Here is a 24,064-nt window from a genome sequence, read left to right on the forward strand (position 1 = left end):
TATTCCAAAATCCAAAGAATCTAAAATCTGAAAACACTTCTGCACCCAAACATTTCAGAAAGAGACTCTCAAGCTGAATATACATACATGAGGATATTATAAATTTACCAATATAAATATATGTGATACAACTGGCAGATAATAAGCTACTCAGTGGTCCTTCGTGAAGACCCATACTGTTCATTGATTCTCAGAACGGCTTTTGTTGATTTTTGTTAAACAATGGTTGCAATTTAATGATGGTTTGACAAATGGAGTTGTATCTCAATCTTTTTCCCAGTATATTTATTGTCACTATCTATGAGATCTATTTATAAACTAATTCTTATGTAGAAAAAAAAGGAACTTGAAATTCTTGATATTGAGCTGTTGTTATTTAACCAACCACACAAGAATGTGGTGCGCCTTAGCAAACTGCACAATCAATTGTATTATAAAACCATAGTTTCATATTGAGGATTAAACATGTACTATCTATCAGAAAATTTAAGACTAATCTCGGTTTTACAGGAAAAGAAAATCCTTCCAGATTTTATTTAATAAAGAAGATTGAACTGAAAAGTGAAAAAGGAGAAAGGCGGAAGGAGTTCAAAAAAGGCAACAAAACAGTGTAGGGCTTAATTCAGTTCTATTATAAAATAGATGAAAAACCATAATGTGGAGCAAACATTACCAACATCTTCAAGATTTTGGTTTGTTTGGAAGCTGTTGGTTTTTGTCTGGTTGTAATTGTGACAAAAATCTCTATTGTTTAAATACTTATTTCAACTTACTGAAAATGAGTGGGTTTGATTCTTTTGCCATACTTTCAATTCTGGGCCTTATTCTTATTTTTATTTTAAATATTAAAATATTTATGGCTAAAACATCCAAGCAACATTCTCCTCCAGGACCTAAACCTTGGCCGGTTATTGGAAATCTGCACATCCTCAATCTGAAGAGGCCATATCAAACCATGCAAGAGGTAAAAAAAAAAGAAAGAAAAAAGAAAAAATATATATTGTTAATTTGATTCTTATTTATAATTTCTAAATCAGTCTTGCCCTAGTATGTTCATTAGTATGCATATTAACATCGGTTCCTATATGTATTGGGAGGGAAGTTAGGTAGTATTTGAAATTAACAGAGCTGCTTTAAATTGAACATATGTTAAAAATTAGCACAAATACTTCTATTTTGAAAGCAGTATTTTAACACTAAAATATTTTAAACTTGTACTTGCATTTTCACATATAATCTTCTAAAAAAAGAATTGAATTTGTAGTAATAGTCTTACTCTAGAGTCTTCAATTTAACTACTCAAAAGATTGTACAAAAATTACAATCAAGATTGTGTCCCCCAAAATTTACTTCTGGATATGCCAATAATTTGCAGTGTGAATTAGCCAGTGTCTTTGTTTCCTCATCTGTAAATTTATAGGGCTGGACAAAGTACTAGACCAATTTCTCTAATTTTCCACTATGATTCTATAGCTATTGATTATGGAGCTACATAGGTAATACAAAGACTCAAAGTTGGCATTTAGTTATAAATTTTAAGTTCCAAAGAGCATGTAACTGAAGTCAAGTACTGCTGTATTTTATAACTTTTCAGTATAAAATCTTAAGGGGAATTTACTGAAGGAAAAATCATTATTTTATCTCAGTAGGTATAATAAAAATGCCTATATTAGTGTTGCATTTTTTATTAAAGCACTGTAAAAATCACACTTAATCCTCACAATCATCCTAGAAGAAAAGAGGGGTGAAGTTTTCATCTTCATTTTACAGATATGTGTGGTTCTTTCTCCAACATCCTAAGGTAACAAAACAGGTTCATTCTTCAGAAAAAAAAAAAAAAAAAACATGGACTTCCTTCAATAAATCCTTCATCTAAGTCCCTGTGCTCCAAACTCATTTGTTGATTCCCACACCATTCCTGTCCTTCACTTACATTTTCACCAGCCTAATTTATGATTTAGTCTTTCATTTTTACCTTTCTACATTGTTCTGAATTAATTCCATCTGTAAAATATCCTTTCTTCCCTTTTTCCCCAACTTCTATAATTTTTTTTTCATAAAATTTCCCTCTCAGAATTGTTTTCTTTGCCCCACTCCTGCTACATCACCTTACATACCAAGGTTCCTAACAGATTGTCCTCACCACATCAAATTCCCATTTCAATTTTCACTCCCTAGAATACTAATCTTAATTATATTAATTTCCTACATCACTGAGCCCTTCTGCAATTTCTTTTGCAATTCTAATGGATTTTTTCTTTTTTTTTAAGTTTTCTTTTAAATTTTGTGATACTGGGGATTCAATTTAGGGGCACTTAACCATTAAGCTACATTCCCAGTCCTTTTTATTTTTTATGCTTTTTTTTCTTTTTTGATTTTATTTTAATGTTTTACTTTGGCTTTATTTTTTACTTTACCTAAGTTGCTGAGACTAGTCTGGAACTTGCAATCTTCCTGCCTCAGCCTCCAGAATCACTGAGATTAGAGGTATGCACTCTGGTGCCTTTTCATTGCTTGACCATTTTTCTGTATTTTATTGAAAAAAACTTTCTTTAAAAAATTCTTCTCAGTTACCACAGTGAACTGGGGACCATAATTACAGTTCATGAAAAACAGCACACACTCCATCAAGAATCACATCAAACCCTTTCATTCAAAAGAAGAATCCAATGCACAAGTGTCAAATATAAACACTGTCTTTTTGTTATTTATTAGAAGGGGAGAAAATATTCATTTATTTTGGCAGTACTTTTACAGTTTCAGGAAGTGGCTTTGATGTCACAAGTTACAGGAATAGGAACCATAACAAACTTGGAGGGCATTTCTTTCTTTCTTTCTCCACCCCCCGACCCCTGGTTACTGGGGATCGAATTCAGCAGTGCTTTAACACTGAGCCATATCCCCACAGTCATTTTTATATTTTTATTTTGAGATAGGGTCTCAGTAAGTTGCTTAGGGCCTCTCTAAGTTGCTGAAGCTGGTTTTGAACTTGAATCCTCCTGCCTCAGCCTCCCCTCCTCAGCCTCCTTCAAGCATGTGCCACTTGCCCAACTGGAGGGCATTTCTTTGAGAGGCACAGGACTCTGTGGTTGAAAAAAATTCTTCTTGTGCTTAGTGAATACATGGTCAGCCTAGGCTGGCCACTGAGTCTTCCTGGGTGTTTAAAGATAAAATGGAATTTCCTACACAGACATTATTAAGCACTCATGTAGAGCAGAGTGTTTCCTGTATCTCCAACCCTCCACTCATGCTGAAGCAGAATCTCTCACTTTTCTGGAACTTCTTGTGTCATATGACCTTCCATCAGACCACCCTTTGGCCAAAATGCACTTGCACTTGGTGCCAAGTTCCCTCTTACACTGCTTCTCTAGAGTTCAGATGACAGCACAAAACATGACTTGTCCAGAAATAACAGATATTAAGAACATGAGCATTTATTTATGTTCGTGAAAATAGCAAACACTTTGCAGGATATCTCACCCAATAGGGCATTATTTTGGCTTAATGTGGTCCTCTGGGGAGTTAGCGCAGGTTCATACACTTGACTTTTTCAAAGGTTTGGTTAAGGTAAGTTGATTTGACAAGTAGGAATTGTCTCACTCCAATTAAAAAACTAACCGTCCAACAATTCAATGGTTCATAAAGCAATTAAATATTACCATTCTGTTCACACACGCACACACAAGAACCTCGGCAAAATGATTGACCAGATTAGTTTTGTGACTATGTTCTAAAAGGACAATGAAATTTCAAATTAGAAGTGTCATATTCAAGTATTTAAAAATGTAAAAAATAGTTTGATCACCCTTGATTTTAAGATCATAAGAATCATAGTCATGTAGCCCGGGCTTCTGGAGTCAGTGAAGTTAACTCCTAGGGCACAAAAAATTCTACAAAAATTAATTTGTCATCTCTCAAAGTACAGCTATTGGTTTGTTATTTTTTAAAAAATACATGGAGACCTTGTGTACTGTGGCATCCCCAAATATAAGTGAGAGTGATATCGGCCGACCTTCTGTCTGACACTGGTGGGAAATGGTTTTACACATTTTTCTGACAATTCTAAGAGGAGGCAGAAGAAATCTAATGTTCTTTCTAAGGACAATTTTTATGAGGAAAGGAGCATTTAAAGTTGTCATCTCATTCTCTGCCAATGTTAGTTGGGTTAATACCACAGATTCCATAGCCAAGAAACTACAACAATGCGTGCCCCCAGCTCCACAGCTGAACAGCACTATTTACTCTGTGATTTCTTAAAGTTACAATTCCTTGCCTATACAATGGAGGTGATAATATCTACTTTGCTGTTTTATACAGTGCTGGGGTCCAGCCCCATGGGGTGATGGGGGGGAGTGGGGATTCCAGGGGTCCTTAAGGAGGAGTGGCATCAACAAAAGAAGAAGAGTTGAGATCACAGGTTGCAAGTAACAAGCAGCCTCCAGAAAAAATCTTGCTTCCCCTAGAGGGACCTTTATTTTTATACCTTTTTTACAGGTTGTTTTTTAGGTAGTTAATGGATACCTTCAAAGCCCGAAACTTCTTTGATTTATATAAATTTCAAGAGTTACAATCTTTTCTGAGCTACATTGATTACCTAAGATATTGAGTACATTGTTCAAAATATTTTTCTGTAACCTTAATCAATCATGATTAAGCTTTTATGTTTTCATGTCAAACACTAGGTGCTAGGTGACACAATTATACTACATGTCTCCTGACCTATTATTCACTTCTAACTTTAAAGCATACCTATAATTATTTCATTAACCTTTAACTTTAAAGTATACTTATGATTAATGGTAAGCTTTCTTACTTCTAAACTAAAATCCCATTAAAACACACTTAAAGTAGTGAAAGTCTATTATTTAAAAGCCTGCTACTCTGAAGTGCCTCTAAACTACATCTATGTTAATTTTACATTATTTTATTTTTTAATTTCCAAGGTAATTTCCTTTTTTCATAGGACCAATTTAACTGTTTTCTTACAGCATTTCCTTGATCCTTGGACAAAGCACACCAATTCTTATGTCTTTGTAATCTTTAACTAAAGGGCAGGCTTTACACCTCAACCCATTTGTCATTTATATTAACCATTTCATCATAAATTTCTGTGTAAGGCAAAGGAGGATCTGTTGGTGGGAGTAATGTATTTTTATTAGCCTCTTGTCCTTGATGGGGATACCATAAGCTACTTACCGGTGGTCCTTGCACTGTTGGCACAGCAATTGTTTTTCTATAGGTAGGCTGTTGTATAGGTTGTGGCTTCAGGACGGGGTTGGGGGGGTAGTATAAATTGTTAACCATGGGATAAATATGTCTTGTTTTTAGGCTTGAGGAATAAGATTATTGTTTGTATCCTGAGAGAGATTGAAACACACCTCATGGCATATCTCAATTATATCCTTAGTCTCATTCTGGGAATTTTCCTGCAATCTCAGGCAATATGTACTTTTATTACTGATTGACGTATGCCCTGTTATTCATATCATGAGTATCATAAACAAAACACTTAACATTCCCAGTGGTTCCGGTTTCCAGATGGATTGGCCCTGGCACAGCATGCCTACTCTGTGACCCTGTCAGACAGTGGGTACAGGAAGGCCTTCACCAATGAAGCACAGTGAAGAAAATAATAGTGCTTGGAATACAGTCAGGAGGCAATAAATGTTGGCTCTTAGGACTTCCAATTATCAAAGAAAATGGATTTTTTTCTGTAGTAAGCAATGTCACAGAGTAACAACATGGTCTATTAAGATCATAGCACCCCATAGGAATAGGGTGTAAATATAGTTTTCGGGTGTCAAGTGTGGTAGTAAGCAAATTTTTGTCTCCTGAGAGTCCTGGCTGGGTATATTCTGATATCAAACAAAACTATAATGTCAGAGCATCATTAGTACAAAATTTGAAACAAAGTAGGGTGAGTATACAATCAAACGATGATTATAAAAAATGACCCTGAATGGTGTAATAACTGCAGGAATATCCATAGTAAAACAATCCAAAATTCTGACTTTATCTGATCACAAAACTGGTTAGTTTTTTTAACTTAACCAATTTCCCAAAGGTCAAGATCCAGTTCACTTTTTACCACAGTACAATGTTTTAATCATTTTTCTTTTTCTCACACCAAAGCTTTCCCAGAAATATGGCTCCATTTACAGCATCCAAATGGGGCCCAAGAAGGTGGTGGTCCTCTCTGGCTATGAGACAGTGAAAGAGGCTCTCATTGGTTGTGGTAATCAATTTGGGGAACGATCTCAAGTGCCTATATTTGAAAGAATTTTTAATGGAAAAGGTAATGAACTCTAAATTTAAGATATATTCCTGTGGTTAAAATTATTAAATCAGCTGTCCTCTATTTTCTTACATAATTTCTTCCATTGTTTGATTTTGCTTCATCAATGTATATTACACAAATAGGATTCTAATTAAAAAAATAGTAATTTGTGGGCTTCATTCTTATTTTACATGATAACTACTTCTGTTAAATAATTACCTACTAAATGGAAAGTCTGATGTTAGATGTCAGGAAAATAAAACAAAAAGGAGGCAGAGGCCATCAATATAAAGAGATCAAAAATGGTCTAATGCAGAAATAGATCCTGAAACAACATACTTAGTGTTATAAATATACAGAGCCCTATTTTTACCTGGACAAAATTGTTGCATCTTTCTTGTGTCTTTGCTAAATGCCCTGATGCAACATAGATACTCTGCTTTTGTGGCTTTCCACTAATTAATAGCTATTATTACTATTTTGGTACTAGAGATTGAGCCCAGGGGTACTTTACCACTGGGCTACATCCCCAGTCCTTTTTATATTTTTTGAGATAGGGCCTTGTTTAGTTGACAGAGCTGGCCTCGAACTTGCAATGCTCCTGCCTCAGCCTCCTGAGTTGCTGGGACTACAGGTGTGGTCCACCGTGCCCGGCTACTAATTAATAACTCTTTAAAAATGGAAATAATTTCACTTTGACATTATTTATAGTAAACTCATATTGTCTCCTAATAAATACCATTAGGTTATTCTATTGCTTCAAAAACATTTCTAAAAAGTGTTTTCTGTAATATTGTCCACAAAACAGTAGTTTTGCAAGGTGTAAGTGGATGTTCCCTGAGGTAAATTGGTCTCTCACATGTCCATTAGCATATTAAAACCTCAGGAAACATCAAAATCCTATTTAACTTTATTCAATTTTCCACACATAGTAGTCTTGGAACATTTCTTTCCCTTCTAATCCCCAGTAACACTTCATGAAATTAGCATTGAGGAGGTATTTTCCATTCAAGATCCCATGTCTGGAATTTCCAGGAGTCAGATGAGTCATCATCATCATTTTTTTTTTTTTTAGAAAATTGGTACAATTTCTTACTTCTTGCTGCTAATCTTTTTCCACAAGAGCTCAAATTTGCTGATGAATGTAATGATCACACATGAAATTGTTTTTGCTTTTGTTTTTGTTTTTTTGTACCAGGGATTGAACCCAGGGGTGATTAACCAGTGAGCCACATTCCCAGCCCATTTTAATGATTTATCAGAGATAGAGTCACACTGAATTGCTTAGGGACTCCCGAAATTGCTGAGGCTGGCTTTGAACTTGCTATCCTCCTGCCTCAGCCTCCCAAACTGGTGGGATTATAGGCATGTGCCACCATGCTCAACTTAACTTTTATCTCTTGCAATCTAACAAGTGAGCCAAGAATTCATTTTAAGAATTTTTTTTTTGAGGGACACACTGCCACAGAGCTACATCCCTAGCCCCATTCTTATTTTTTAATTTTGAGGCAGGGTCTTGCTAAACAGCCTAGCCTGGGCTCAAACTTGCAATTCTCCTGCCTCAGGTTCCTGAGTTGCTGGAAGTACAAGCATGTGACACCATGCCCAGCCAAAAATCAGTTTGTTTGTTTTTTTAAGTGTCTTAACTGGTCATAGAAAATCAAAAGATAATGACTATATTTCCTCTTCCTGTGTCTCGAAGTCTAAAATCATTCAAATGAGTATAAGCATGTTATAGACCAATTTTGCATAACCAAAAGATAATTTTATGTTTGATACCCATTAGACCATTTGGGGATATTTATTACATCAACTTGTTGTATAATTTAAATATATTTAGGGCTAGAGTGTCCTATACTTAAAATTTATATTTATATATTTAATAGCACTTCAATCTTTCAAGGTCTTAAACTAATGTGCTAAGGAGCTGATAAACATAACTTTGTGGTAGAGTGCTTGCATAGCATGTGATAGGCCCTGGTTTTGATCTCCAACACAGCAACATAACAACAATAATAATGATAATGATATTCTTTACGAATACACAAATATTTTATTCTCTGAAATATACTGACTTCTGCGACTCCTTAAGGGTCAAATACTGTATTCTGAAATGTGAAATGTGAAATTTCAAATATAAAATGGGATAGTCTGAAGAGTCACATATTTTATGAATGAGTCTTATGTAATATAGGAACCACAGGCAGAATATCATTGTATTAATCTGAGGATTTAGTGAGAAGAGAATCTAATCCTTTGGTAGTATCCTTCCAAAGGAAGACCTAACCTGAAAGGAAGAGGCAACAGTAACTCTGAACATATCTATTCTTTATTTTAGATTTCATGTTAAGACTAGCAAGGCTGATACTGCCCCATCTCCAATGCCCAGGCTGCCTTAGTATATTCTAGGTTTGTGTTTATGATTATCAATTAAACATAAAAATTCCCCCAGTCTCTTTTGCCTTTATATAATATGAGGAAAAATGCAAATGGAGGAAGGTTTGGGTGTAAAGAATTGAAACAGAATGAAAAATACCACTATCACCAAAAAGCACCACTGGAAAGATGTGGGCAACCTTAGAAATCATCTTTTTCCTGATTTTTCTATGAAGTATGAGCATATGCTCTAAATCCTTTAGAAAACTGATTTCTTGACTGATCATTATTATTTTGTGTAGTTATATACAAATTTGCTTGACTGATCATTATTATTTTGTGTAGTTATATACAAATTTGCTTATCCAATCAATAAATTTATTGAGAATTTATGTGTTAAAATATGTGTCTCTAATTACTAGGTATAACACTTAATTACTTGATTACTATATAATCAAGTGGAAACTTGATTACAGTCATTGGTGATTATTTATTTCTAAATTTTTACTTGGGTGGTGTTGTATGTACTAGACTCTATTACTCCCTGGCAAAGAAAAAAAGGGAAAAAAACTTTATTTACTATTATTCATCAACTCCTTAACCACATCCAGCATGATATAAGTATAAACTAGTTACTCAATTTATTTGAGTAATTGCCTATTTAATTTGTTGAGGAGAGATAATTTAAAATAAAACAAAATGGTTTCCCAATCTAGAAATCCATTTCATGAAGCTGAGGCAAAGAAAACACTTTATTATTGAATAAGCATCAAACCAGAATAATGTGTATCACAATCTGGTAAAAAAAAAAATACAAAAATAGAAAGGAACTTCAGCCTTTTGCATAGTCCAGCAGAAGGAACTTCATTACATACCCATTCTCAGGATAAACAATAACTAGTCCTCAAGCAAGCGGACTTAACAGCCCTATTTGTTGCACATAGTTTATCCTTGATTCACCTGGTAATTCAAGTGGCCATCTGTGTTAATTGGGTTTCAAAGGAAAAAAATAATTTCCCAAATATTTGTGACAGTTCTGCAATGTGGAGCAAGTGCCCCCTGAAATTAGACTCCTATCTTCACACAGAAACTGAGTGATAGGACAATCTTCCCTGAGGTTTACATTTCAAAGAGATGATTCCTGGGTTCTTAAGAAAGACATTCCTGGGTCTCAAGGCTGACAAAAGACCTATCTAGCTTTCAGAAAGACTTTATGTACAGAGAAAGTAGTTTAAAAGTTTTATATAGTAAATGCTCTAAGAAAAAAAAGGGAATTAGACATTTTTTCTCCCCCAACCCTGCCCTCTCCTTTACCCTGCCCTCTCTTTTCTATTCTCTCTTTACATGCTGGGGACTTAACTCAAGAGCTGGCTTATTTTAGGCAAGCATTCTACTACTGAGCTATATCCTACGTCCATTTTTCCATTATTTTTGACAGGGAGAATTAAGACTTTTATTTTGAATTTGCATTTGTCTTCAAGATTTCAATTTTAAACCAGGTGTGGTAGCATGTGCCTATAATCCCAGCAGCTCTGGAGGCTGAGGCAGGAGGATCATAAGCTCAAAGCCAGCCTCAGCAACTTAGAGAGGTCCCAATCAACTCAGTGAGACACTGTCTATAAATAAAACATAAAACAAAAAGGGCTGAGAATGTGGATCAGTGGTTAAAATGCCCCTTTGTGCCCCACCCACCGAAAAAAATTAAATTAAAAAATTTTAATCTGAAGATATTTTTTTTTCATTATAAGGAATTGTCTTCTCTCATGGTGAAACCTGGAAAATCATGAGAAGATTCAGCTTGACCACATTACGGAATTTTGGAATGGGCAAGCAGATCATAGAAGACATAATTATAGAGGAATGCCAGCATCTCATACAGAACTTAGAGGCTCACAGAGGTGTGTAGAACAAATGAAATCTCTTTATTTTTCAAGAGAAAGAAGTCAACAAATGTTATCTTTTAATTTCTTATTTTTGACACAATTTCGGACTCTTAGAAAAATTTAAAGAATATACAAATCATTCCCAGTACCTTCAACTCTTCTTGAAGATTGTCAACATTGTACATTTGCTTGTGCCCTCTCGCTCTATATGCGTGTGTGTGCACATTATATATTTAAATTTATTTATACATAAAATATAAAATTATATTTTTTCTTGACTGAAAGTTTTTGCAGACATGCTGTCCCTTCATTTTTAAATTTTCAACCATAACACTGTCGTAACCACAGTAAACATCAAAAATCATGAAATTTACAGGATGTGATAGTATCATTTAATTTTCAGACTTCAGGACGATTTTGTGGTTATCCCAGTAATGTCCTTCAAAACCAAGGAAAATCCTCGCTCAGGAATTGCATTCAGATGTCATGTTTCTTCTGCCTCCTTTAATCCAGAACAGCTTCTCAGTAATGAAGTTGTTTCTGGTCGCTTCACAAAATAAATTAGAATTGATTTCACATAATGTTTGTAAATATGTGGGAAGAATAATCAAAAAGTCTAATTTTTGTGTCAAGAGTTTTACTCATTTCCTTATTAAAATGAACTCATTCCTTACTAAAAAGAGCAAGTTGGTATTATTCGACTGATGTAAGAACTCATGAAGAAAATGATCAAAGGTAGATAACAGACAGAGGGCTCAAGGACCCATGTGCTAAATTAGCAGTACTTGTCAGTGACAGAGTACAATCTCAGCAGTTTGGAGAAATTATGCATACAAAAGCAACTATTCATTCCCCAGTGTTAAGCTCCTAAAACACACTAACTACCCTGAGTTTTGTGTACACATCCTCCAAGTGTGTTTATTTTGTGTGGAAGAAGAAAAGTTATTCTCTTGTAGGGCTCAGAAAACAACATCACAAAGTGAAGATCTCAGAAACTGAACTGTCCTCCTGTCTCCTGCTCCCTTTTCTGCTTCTGTCTGAAGGCAACTCATAGAAACTAGAATTTCTCTTCCTTTAATAATTTGCTTTGCTCAAGCAAACCATAAAACCTAGTAATGATATTCTAACCTTTCCCCACCTCTCTGTCATAGAACTGGTCAGCTATAAATAAATTCTCTGACCTACTCTGTCTCATACTAGTTCCTGAGGCCCTCACTTCTGAAGGGGCTCTACCCACTACCCAAAAGAAGGAATGCGCCACAGAGGGGTCAAGATGAATCTGAACTGATGGTTTCCTAAAATCTATTAGCATTTGGTCATACAGTTTTTGTCCAATCATATTCTTATATAATGGTCCACACTTAATTATACCAAAGCATAAAAATGGATTATTCATACTGTGTCTCTGGGTCTTCAACCTGAAGGCTATGTTGTCATATGAAGATCAAACACAGTTATGAAGTTCTTTTCTCTTGTTACCTTGTCTCCTGGTATAGGTGTGTCAGTTATGCTGCTTTAAAATAAACGAGAAAGGGTCCATGTACTCCCCTTTCCACCTCCCCGTTTCTCAAGTAGAGGAAAAGACATTTTTATTTGTATTTCCCTAGGCTTTCAGTCTCTGCATTAAAGATAGTAGCTGTCTTAAGAGTAAAACTTTAGAACAGAATACTCTTCAGTCTAAAATAAATGTCCATCTATTGGTGAATGTTTAATAACTAAGCCACTTTCAATGATGCAGAGAAAATCAGGATGCAGCAGCAGAAGGGAGGAAAACAAGGAACTGCCCCATGAAGTTCTTTTTTATTTATAGACAGGGTCTCACTGACTTGCTTGGTGCCTCACTTTTTTGCTGAGACTGGCTTTGAACTTGCAATCAGTCTCCTGTCTCAGCCTCCCAAGAAGCTGAGATAAGGAAAATCATTTTACTCACCTAGATGCCTAAATAATGTTCTCTCTCTCTCTCTCTCTCTCTCTCTCTCTCTCTCTCTCTCTCTCTCTCTCTCTCTATCTCTCTCTCTCTCTCTTTTGCACTGCAGATTGAACCTAGGGGCACTTTACCACTGAGCTACATTCCTAGCCCTTTTTTATTTTTATTTTGAGACAGGGTCTCCACACTTCAGGGCCTTGCTAAATTGCTGTTTGATCTCAAATTTGTAGTCCTCCTGCCTCAGCCTTCCTAGTTGCTGAAATTAAAGGTGTGTACCACCCCAACATGGCTAGATGTTCTATTTTTAACTTGAATGCAGCCTTAGGTTGAATGATTTTTTTCCCTAAATAGAATGCATTAACACACTCCCCACACACACACAACACATACCCACAGAGACAAACAAATATTTAAACACACCTGGCATATTTTTCTTTCTTCAATTGAGCCAAATGCAAATTTTCTTTTACATACAGTTTTCTAGGTAGCCACTGTTTAGACAAATTCTGGGCATTTGTTAAAGCTCATTCAAGTCTTATCTCTCCTTGGAAGTTATGGTCACCAATAATCTCTATGAAATTTTTTTCCTTCATGGACTGTCCCAATTAGTGAGGAACTTGCCTAACACTGGTTTTGTAAATATTCCTAATCTGATTAATGAATTGTCTTGTAGGAAATCCATTTGAGATCACAATAGTAATGAACGCTTCTGTTGCTAACATCATTGTGTCAGTGCTGTTTGGAAAACGGTTTGAATACCAAGACCCCCAGTTCCTGAGACTCTTAACCTTGATTGGTGAAAATGTGAAACTTGTTGGAAGTCCTAGAATTACGGTAACTATATCTTTCCCATTCACTTTTAGTTCCCCTGAGAAACACTTGATTGACCACGAAAAGGAATCATTAGAGAACTGTCATTTCAAAAGTAGATACTTTCTGAAATGTTCTGAGTACAGTGATATGACAAATTTGTTTATACATATGATAATTCTCCTATCACCAAATGCTGCATGAAATACCTTGATGCAGGAATTGTGAATTTGGCCAGTATTACATGGTATCTTGTAATTTTAGCCACTTTTATTTTACCTATAGCAGTACTTATATGTGGAAAATGAAATAAGCATTGAGTAAGTTTGACCTTAAATAAGCAGTCAGTAATGCTCAATTAGAAGAATTTTTTTTTGAGAGAGAGAGAGAATTTTTTTGATATTTTTTTTTTAGTTTTTTTTGGCGGACACAACATATTTGTTTGTATGTGGTGCTGAGGATGGAACCCAGACCAAACGCATGCCAGGCGAGCGCGCTACCACTTGAGCCACATCCCCAGCCCTAGAAGAATAAATTTTAACAAAGGAGGACTACCAACTACCAAAAAAAAAAAAAAAAAAAAAAGGTGGAATATAATCTTAACACTTATTCTAATCCATACAAATTCACAATAGTGCCACAATATAATTTCTTATCATTGTGAGTGACAAAGCCTCTGTATTCTAGGATCCAGGGGAAAAGAGGCTTGTCCAAAAGTTCTCATTTTGAATAACACCACTGACAACCCTATTATTTCACTCTGAAATTTAGGCTGTGTTATTATATAACCCAGATTTACTCCAAATACAGATTTTTGAGAGAGAGAGAGAGAGAGAGAGAGAATTTTTTAATATTTATTTTTCAGTTTTCAGTGGACACAACATCTTTTTTTATTATTATTATTTTTATGTGGTGCTGAGGATCGAACCAGGCGCCCAGCACATGCCAGGCGAGTGCGATACCGCTTGAGCCACATCCCCAGCCCACCAGATACAGATTTTTAGAACAAGCAACTGTTCTAATTTTAGATGGGAAACTTTTGTCTCTTATGTAAGGAAAGTGTATTGGGGGGGAGCTCATAAACCCTTTGAGAATATAACAAAGTGTATAGACCTTATATCCACCAAAATTAACACACTGACAACATAAAACTTAGCAAACAGTGAAGTCCTTTCTGAACTTTTTAAGAGTTAGTGGATAACAGATTAAATGGTACTACTCTGTAAGACATACAGATATTAAATGTGATAAACTTAAAAATTATTGTGATCCCACAGAAAAGCTTTACTGCCTTATGTAGAGCTAAAAGAATTTGTTTTCCTGGAATTATATGGGATTTTTTGAGAAAAATACTTGGGTTTATAGCTCTGATGAAAAAGCTAATAGTGTTTTTACGTCTCACCCAACCTCTAACTAGACCTACTCCCATAGAAATGATATACAAAATACTCTGGGCACATAGACTTGTAAGCTATATTGATATTCATTATAAATTAATTAGTTCTGATGAATGTGGAAATTTCATTTTCTAGTTTGGTCTGTCACTGTTGGTTGAGATAAAATTCAAGGTGTTATTTCTATAATGCTTTCAAAAATAATGTTGCAATTTGCATTACCACAACCAATTCATAGGTATATTTAATTTACTCTTTAAAAAATTCTTCTAGCTTTTTAATATGTTTCCTGTTTTGGGATTTCTCCTAAGAAGTCATAAGACAGTTCTCAAGAATAGAGATGAATTATTTTCTTTTATAAGGAAGACCTTCCACGATCATCGTCGTAAATTTGACAAAAATGATCCAAGAAGTTTCATTGATGCTTTTTTGGTCAGACAGCAAGAGGTAATGATGTTTTCTTCAGAGGCTTCCTTACCTTTTTATTTATTATTTAGTTTAATTAATAGCTGTGGAGGAGAAACACTCCATTCAAAGAAGAAAGATAAAAGTTTAAGTAAATAATGGTAAACTTATATTCTCAGAATAATGCTATTTATTCCATTTTACATTCTTGAATACTTTCTGACACCTTTATATCATAAAAGACATAGATTTCTCACATGTTAGTTTTTGGAATTGTTACACACACACACACACACACACACACACACACACACACACACCACTCCATGATCGTGAGAAATGTGTTTTAATTGCCAAACCCAAGGATTTTTTGTATGCATGGGATGGGGGGTAATTACTGGAGATTTAACCTAGTGGTGCTCTATCATTGAGTTATATCCCCAGTCCTTTATTTTTGAACAGGGTCACCCTAAGTTGCTGAGTGTTTTACTAATTTGCTGAAGGTGGCCTCAAACTTGCAATCCTCCTGCCTCAGCCTCTTGAGTTGCTGGGATTACGGGTGTGAGCCACCACACTGACTAAGAAAGATTATTTTATTTAAAAATTTCTTAAAAGAAACAGCTCTGGAAATAGTCCAATCATTCAATAAAGAACTAATCTGCAACTGTCCTACAACACTGTTTCTCATTTTTAGGATTATTTACCATTATCAACATCTGTGATATATATACTTTGTCTCCTAAAATTCTCTACATTTGTATAAAGAAAATTCCTCTAAATTGAGGGAAGAAAGCAATGCATTGTTTTTATGAATTCATAGTAGGTAATTTGTTATGATCACCCATTACAAAATTATTTCATTGTTAATGATTCCTTTTACCCTTTTAGGAGAAAGATGCATCTGCTGATTATTTCAGTGATGAAAATTTGGTGGCACTTGTTAGTAATCTGTTTGCAGCAGGTACAGAGACCACAGTCTCCACACTACGCTGGGGAATTCTGCTCATGATGAGATACCCTGAAGTTCAGAGTAAGTTTTCATGACTAAGTATCACCTGAAAAAAGAGAAAGCAAAATTGTCTTGGACAGGACAATGCGGAGTTCTATAGCCATGCTGGATGCATGTAATTTGTCCCCTTGAGGTTATTTTGTATTTTCAGATTCCTTTCAGTATGACGAAGTTGGTTTTGCTTATTAAGCATCCTAAGATGCTCTAAAGACCCTATGACATACACTTTTCAGAGGATCCCCAGGAATAGAGACTGAGGAGGTGGGGAGAAATGCAGGAAAAAGAGCCAAGACTGGGAAAACACTTGGGTTTGACTTTCACAAGTAAAGAAAATGAGGAAGAATGTTTCAACACCCATGCCCAGCCCAGACATTAATCACTGTAATTTCATTTTATCCAGAAAAGGTCTGTGATGAGATCACCAAAGTTGTGGGATTGGCCCAGCCCCGCATTGCACACCGTACTCAAATGCCGTACACAGATGCTGTCATTCATGAAGTACAGCGATTTGCTAACATTCTGCCCACAAGCTTACCCCATGCGACAACCACAAACGTTACATTTAAAAATTACTATATCCCGAAGGTAAGGGCTCAAGAAAGGAAGGTGAAGGGAGAGAGGCGTCAGATGGTTGCAACCACAGATGTGCTAAGATAAACTGGCAAAGACAATCCTAGCTTGCCTTTCCTGCCTTCCTCGCTCCTTGGTATCTTTCCTTCCACTTTCCTTCTGGCTCTGCCTCCCTCCTTCCTCACCATTCAACAAAATGGATCTATGCATATATGTGTAATAATATAGATGACAATCATTCTCTGAAACTTTGTAAGATATTTTAGGTTATAGTTGAGAAAAATAGGGCTCAGAGAAGTTAAGCCGTTTCAGGAATGACAGGTTTGTCTGCAAGGCAGCCAAAATTCCAAGTAAGCCGTAACCTTCAGAGCCCTGTGCTTCTGCCATGCAGGCCTCTCTCCAGCAGCACCTCCATGCTTCACTTCTGTCCTCACACAGAACCATGCATATATATGCCCTCTGCTTCCCAATGTGAAAACATCTAGATGTAACCCTCTAATTTCCATGGTAAGCTGGGGAAATATGTATATGCACGTAGCACTAGCTCTTTTCCTTGATATCTAGTCTGTTCACTGCTTCTGGGCCCATTCTACATGAATCCACAGAGTCACTGGGTATGTGAACCCTGACCACATTATTATCACTTCCTATCCTTCAATCACCTGTGAACCAGGAGACATGTTCATCTGTGGAGCTTCACTTCTTGGTACACATTAAACACAAGGTAGGGCTGAATTAACCAGATGAGCAATGAAATAGAAAACCAAATACAATGTTGTGTCAGTCATCTCGATTTATCTCACTAAAATCACCGAGACAACAAATTAACTTAGAAGATAAATGGTTTATCTTTTGGCATTTCAAGTCCAAGATCAGTCAGTCCCATTGGTTTGGACCTCTGGTGCTAAAAGGAGTGCTTATTGGAGTAAGCAGTTACACCTCAAGCCAGAAATAGAGAAAGACCAGGGTCCCCCAAATTCCCTTTGAGGGAATGTCCCCAGAGACCTAACAACCTCTCTCTAGGCTCCATTTCCTAGATGTTTCACCACTTCACCATAGCACCACCTTGGGGACTGAGCACTGAAGGTGGACATTTGGGAGATACTACCCACATTCAAACCACAGCAAATGTTAAAAAAAAAAGTTAGCATGACCCAAAATATGAACAAAAAACCAGTGAATGACCCTGTTGATTCATGTAGAGATGGACCCAGAAGCAGTGAACAGATTCAGTATCAAGGAAAAGAACTACAGCTATGTGTGTGTGTGTGTGTGTATACATATTTTTTTTTCTTTTCCCTCAGCTTACTAGTGGAAGTCAGGGATACATCTAGATGTCTGCACATCGGGAAATAAAGGCCATGTTTATGTTTCAGTTAATAGAGATGGGAACTTATTAACTTATTTCTAATTTATTTTCTGCAAGCCCAAGGTAGATGGCTAGAAATAAAATATTGTATTAAATAATGTATTTAAGCCAGGTGCCTTGGCACATGCCTGTAATCCCAGTGACTTTGGAGGCTGAGACAGGAGAATCGTGAGTTCAAAGCCAGCCTCAGAAACTTCGAGGCACTAAGCAACTCAGTGAGACCCTGTCTCTAAATAAAATACAAAATAGGGCTGAGGATGTGGCTCAGTGGTTGAGTACCCCTGAGTTCAATTCCCAGTACAAAAAAATATATATATATATATGTATATGTGTGTGTGTGTGTGTGTGTGTGTGTATATATATATATATATATATATATATATAAATTTTAAAAGGTTTTGAAGTTATATAGAGATCTCACTGATAAAATATTGTATTTAAAAGGGTTTTGCAGTTATACAGTGACCTATCATGCCACCAGGTGTTAGGTCACTTAGTCTCAACAAGTCCCAATCATCTCTTTGGTGAAATGGAAATAACATAATCATTATAGGAAAAGAAAGTCAGTGTACAATGCCCAGGTATATCTAATCATACATGAATGCATGGATGGATGAATGGATGAATGGATGGATGGATGAATAAGATGAGGAGGAAAAATTATAAAACAAAAATATTTTAAAGAAATTGTTAGCTGTTTGTGATTCAAATATACAGATATCATATGATAAAACAGCTAATTAGAAGAAGATAAGAAGGTATTACCCAGCAGAAGATGGTAAATAGGTATTACAAAGCCTTTGATATAGCTGGCAAGATGAAGTAATGATTAGTGTCCATAACTTGGGGGAAGGCTTGGGGGCAGGGTTGGGAGAGGAGCTGAACCTAGGGTCTTATGTTACAGGCAAACATTATACCACTGAGCTATATCCCCAGTCCAGGGTTTTGTTTTTATCATTATTTCACTTTATTTATTTTAGTTCTCAGATTATCTTTTCCTGTGTCACAATTAAAATTGCTTCTTTTTTTTTTTTTTTTAGAAAGTTGTTTTACAGCATGTGGCAAGCTATGGAAGCCAAAAAGCTCAATTTTGAGAATCTGTTTTGATGGGCTTGTTTGATTTAGCATCCACTCTCATAGTCCCTGAGGATAAGAGAGCAAACCATCACTGAGACCCCAAACCTTCCAGGAACTGTTTTTTTTTTTTTTGTGTGTGTGTGTGTGTGTGTGTGTGTGTGTATCCTTTCATCTAAGGTTCACAATCCCAAATGAGAACTGTTTAACTCCCATCACACAGCATGTTATATAACATGCTGTGATCAAATAGCAACTACATGCTAAATAAGAGTTTGTTTCTAGTTCTCTTCCAAAGTTTTTATTTTTAGGGAGGTAGTGAATAAAATTTTGGTGAGTAAATAAACATTTCATATGGGCCCTGCCTAATGCTTCTCCACTTCTCCCTCTTCCATTTCCTTCCAGAGCACACTGCATCTGAGAAATTGCCATCTGAGATCCTGATACAACTTTTGAGAGTCACTTTTCAGGAAGGAATTTAATCTCTTTCAATTAAAGCATTTTTTTTTTTATTTCTAGGGCACAGAGGTCATCACTTTGCTGACTTCAGTACTTCAGGATCCAACACAATGGGAAAAGCCACACACTTTTAATCCTGAGCATTTCCTCAACTCCAAGGGAAAGTTTGTCAAGAGAGAAGCATTCATGCCCTTTTCAGTGGGTAAGGCATCTTATTTAAGAATGGTAGTCTGAAAAGTTGGGAGAGAATTTGTCCTCCTTGTTTTAGGACTATGCTAAGGTTTCATGCTTTTCTAAGTGGTAGTACATTTCAGAAACATGGAAGAGTGGAACCAACAGAGATTCTGTCCTTCCCTGACTTTAAGTTAGTTGCAGGGTATTTAAGCATAAGAATGGCATATTCTTAGGTAACCCTTGCAGATTCCTTGTGACTGGGACCAGGTATAACTTCCAGAGTTTGAGGAAAGAATTAAACAGGGAAACAAGGGGCAACCCACTTCATTCCACCAGAAAATCCTTGCATTAACAGGTAAATACCAGCATTTCTCTTTGGATTTCTTTGGGGTATGGGAGGGAGGAGATTTCTACTAGTGTAAATGTGTAATTTCCACTAGTGTAAATTCAAGGAACTCAGTGGAGTTACTCCCATAACTGTCTGGATTCCCAAAAGCCTAAAATTAATTCTTCTTTGTTCCTAGCAGAGTTTTGACAACACTGCATCATGAGTCCTTAGTGAATCCTGGTCTTTCTACTCATATAAATCATGTCTTAGGTTCACCCCAGACACCATTCAGTAAGCCACAAGCAGCAGCCACCTCAGTACTAGGCTTTCTTCACCCACTGGAAAGTAAGTGGTGTGGAGATATGAAGCAATCCATTCTCCTGATTTTTACACACACACACACACACACACACACACACAATGATATAGGGGAAAATGTTGCATATAATGATGAAAAATCAAAGGCAATAGCACATCTGGAACAAGAGTTAAAGGAAAGAAAAACAATTTTCATATAGTTTGCAGTGTTGTAAGCTCAGTTTCTCTGAATACTTCCTTGTTTCTCTTTGTGGGGGAGGGGAGAGCTATGGAAAGATGAATGATGGTCTCTGGAGGGCACTTTAATTACATCTAATTCTAAATCTGATGTTACAAAGAAAAGAAAAAAGGAATGATTGTATCACATATAAAAGTTATTTCCAGACTCTCTTATCAGCTCTTGGACTTAATGCTGTTGAAATTTAGAAAGAAGGAATTATGTTCTCCTTCACACCCCTTTTACACTATGAAGAATTACTTTCACTCCTTCTCTTGAGCTACCATCAACATTGAACACCATCAACGGGCCTTCTATATCTTCTCATGTACCTGAGGCTGGAGGCTGCTTTAAACTGAAAGACAAGAAGCTAGCAGTGAAGTTTTTTGTAATATGGCCTATTCTCAAAGGATTTTTCCCAATTTTCTTAAAGAATTAGAATTTATTTACTGCTTTAACCAAAAAAAAAAAATCCAAAAGTAGCAATACTATTTATTTTTTTTATTGTTACTGTTGATTAAACACAGAGGCGCTTTACTACTGAGTTACATCCCCAGTCCTTTTTATTTTTGAAGGCTGACCTGATCCTCCTGCAGCAGCCTTTCAAGTCTCTGAGGTATTATAGGCGTGCGCCACTGCATCTGATACAATATTATTTTTTATCATAAACAAACAAATGGAAATATTCTTAAAATAGGATCATTATCAAACTGTCACCATATGAAAAAATAATATTATAAAACCACTTTTGTGCCTCAATTTAGATGGTAAGATCTCTCCAAATCCCAAATTCCTCTACTTATGTTGAAGTCACTCTCTTCTCCCATTCATTTCTTACCGATCTTTTTCTCTGAAAGGTTTATTTGATCTGAATGTGTTTAAGTGCCCTCCAAGATGGCTCCCAGTTTTGTATATAGCTCTTTTCTTGAAATACATAAAACCATACCATCTTTTCACCTATTTCTCTATATAAACTATATAATACATGCTTTATTATGTTGGATAGCTAAGCTCTTATAAGGAAACTCAATAATGCTTAAACATGCAGTAAATCATTGACACCTTAAGTTGTTTTTAATCTATCACTCAATTAGCACCACTCATTCATGCATTCATCAGGAGCAGGTGGGAAGACCTAACCCAAGAATCTAGATTAGGTGTTCTTTCCACAGGTTCCCCATGTTTTATGATGCTGTTTTATCATTGCCTATTCGCTTTCTGTATCTACCCACTATACAGAAAATCCCTTGAGAACAATAGTAGTGTCAGGGCCAAGCTCAATAACTATATCTTATGATATGTTTGTGATTTGGATGGTTAACTTTTCCTTAATGGAAGCTTCTAGGCAGAGAGATAATATTCATGATCTTTCACCCCTGAAAAATCTTGGCTTGTTACCAAAGTTTGTCTGTAAAGCCTAAATCCCAGAGATCCCATATAAACCAAAGCACTAATATGGGATACTTTCCTTTTGTGGTAAAATATCTACATTTTAATATTTTCCTGAGCTTTGAAATCCTCTGTGATTCAGAGCACTTGTGATTTATATTCAATTAAAAAAAGAAAAAAATATATAACTGAACAACCCTACAAAATTTTACAAGCCATAAAGTAAGCAGCAGGTATACGCTTTAGAGACCTTGGGAGTAGACGTGAGAAGATCTACTTGGACCTTTTGAAGGATTGTAAACAGAAACTTTTAATAATGCTACATTTCAGTCAAATATACTGCTTTTGCTGAATAGGACAATCATAAAACTCATTAAACTTACACTGAACAAGATATATCATCCTCAACACATGTTATGAAATGTATATTATCATTAAAATCCCAGTTATTCTCATAAAAACCTAACAAGAAAAAATTTGTGTCCCAATTTTATTTCAGTTTTTAGACATATTTTTTCCAAATAATTCAGGTTTCAGAATAATAGCAACCAAGTCTCTCTTCTTGAAATCATCAGCAGATTTCAACATCATCACAATCAAGTCCTTACTCATACCTTTGGCATCAGAATCAAAATAAACTACCTCATACTCTGTTCTCTGGCCCAAGTCAAATTTCTTCCAGTCTTCAAAAGCATCAGATTCCCTTTCTTATCTTCCTCCGTCTTTGTCTGGCTAACTTTGCTAAAGTTCTCCTTCAATGCATGAGCCCTCCTTGGTCCTCCAAGCCTCATTAGGTTCCTATGTGTTCCATGACACATTTGGCTTTATCTTTTATGACATTTGTGTTTGTCAGGTTTTCATGGCTGTGACCAAAATACCCAACAAGAAAAACTTGGTGGAGGAAAGGTTTTTTCTGGCTCAGAGTTTAAGAGGTTCAGTTGATGGTCAGCCTACTCCATGGCTCTGGGCCCAAGATAAGGCAGAACATTATCGCAGAAGGGCAGGACTGAGAAGTGCTTCTGGGCTCATGGTGGCCAGGAAGCAGAGAGAAGGGAGTAAGGGGCCACAGGAAAGATGATCCCTTCTAAGGCATGCACCCAGTGACCTACCTTCTTGAGCTACATGCCATCTTCCTACAGCCCAGTTAGTCCATTACCACCCAGTCAGTCCATTCAAACTAGCATGAACTGATCATGATTAGGTTATGGCTCTCTCAAGCCAATCATTTCAACTCCAAACATTCCTGCATTCACACAGGAGTTTGTGGGGGGGACACTTCATATCCAAACCCTTACAAAAATTTTCAGATCAAAATGTTAATGTTTAATAGCATTTTTTCTCTAAAGGAGTTTAAAAGGTAAATCTGACATTTGTACTTAACCTTGTATCTCCAGGGTTTAAACGAGGAGACAGGGCTGATGAGGCTCAGAAGAGGTTAAATGACAGTTCCACACAGTTCTGTTCTTGTCTCTGTCCAGATTGTTTTTCAGATTTTTTTCTGTCTTGTAACCCTCCAACATATCCATCTCTCCAGGTAACCGGAAGTGTGTTGGTGAGTCGCTGGCCAGGATGGAGCTATTCCTTTTTTTCACCAGCCTCATGCAGAAGTTCACTTTCCAGCCGCCCCACGGAGTTTCCCATCTGGACCTGGACCTCACTCCGGATATTGGCTTCACCACAAGACCAATGCCTCATAAGATATGTGCTCTGCTCAGGGTCTAAGCTCTTTTAGCTTCAATTAGTGCTATCTTGTTATATTCAGTTAGTGTTATCTTGTGGTCATTAGCATAGACATCCCTTCCCTGCATTTTACCAGCCATGTTATTCTGCCAAACACTTAGGAATTACTTAAGCCATTTGTCACACCCTCATATAGGTTTCTCTTGTCAGATCAGATTAAGTTTCCTGTGCTAATTGCTGTAGAGGAAACCTTCCTAATGCCATTGTTCAAGACAATAAATGAACAGAACACTTGACAAAAAACAACCTCCACTTAGTGCTCTTGGTTTTTTCCCTTTAAAGGTGACACTGACCTGATCCTCCAAGGCATAAGTGACTCTAGTTATTGCCTATCAAAAGTCAGAA

General features: G+C 36.3%; 1 protein-coding gene across 1 annotated transcript; it reads left to right on the forward strand.

The window, feature by feature from the left end:
• The first annotated feature begins 778 nt into the window (after window positions 1-778).
• LOC113201529 (cytochrome P450 2K1-like) lies at window positions 779-23,701 on the forward strand. Its single transcript, XM_026415284.2, has 9 exons — window positions 779-964; window positions 6,133-6,295; window positions 10,402-10,551; window positions 13,137-13,297; window positions 14,941-15,114; window positions 15,961-16,102; window positions 16,482-16,666; window positions 19,614-19,755; window positions 23,514-23,701. Exons 1-9 carry the CDS (start codon window positions 779-781, stop codon window positions 23,699-23,701), a joined length of 1,491 nt encoding a protein of 496 aa, XP_026271069.2.
• The last annotated feature ends 363 nt before the right edge of the window (window positions 23,702-24,064 follow it).

Source organism: Urocitellus parryii, chromosome 8 (genome assembly GCF_045843805.1).
Source record: "Urocitellus parryii isolate mUroPar1 chromosome 8, mUroPar1.hap1, whole genome shotgun sequence".
In the NCBI taxonomy this organism is placed as follows: domain Eukaryota; kingdom Metazoa; phylum Chordata; class Mammalia; order Rodentia; family Sciuridae; genus Urocitellus; species Urocitellus parryii.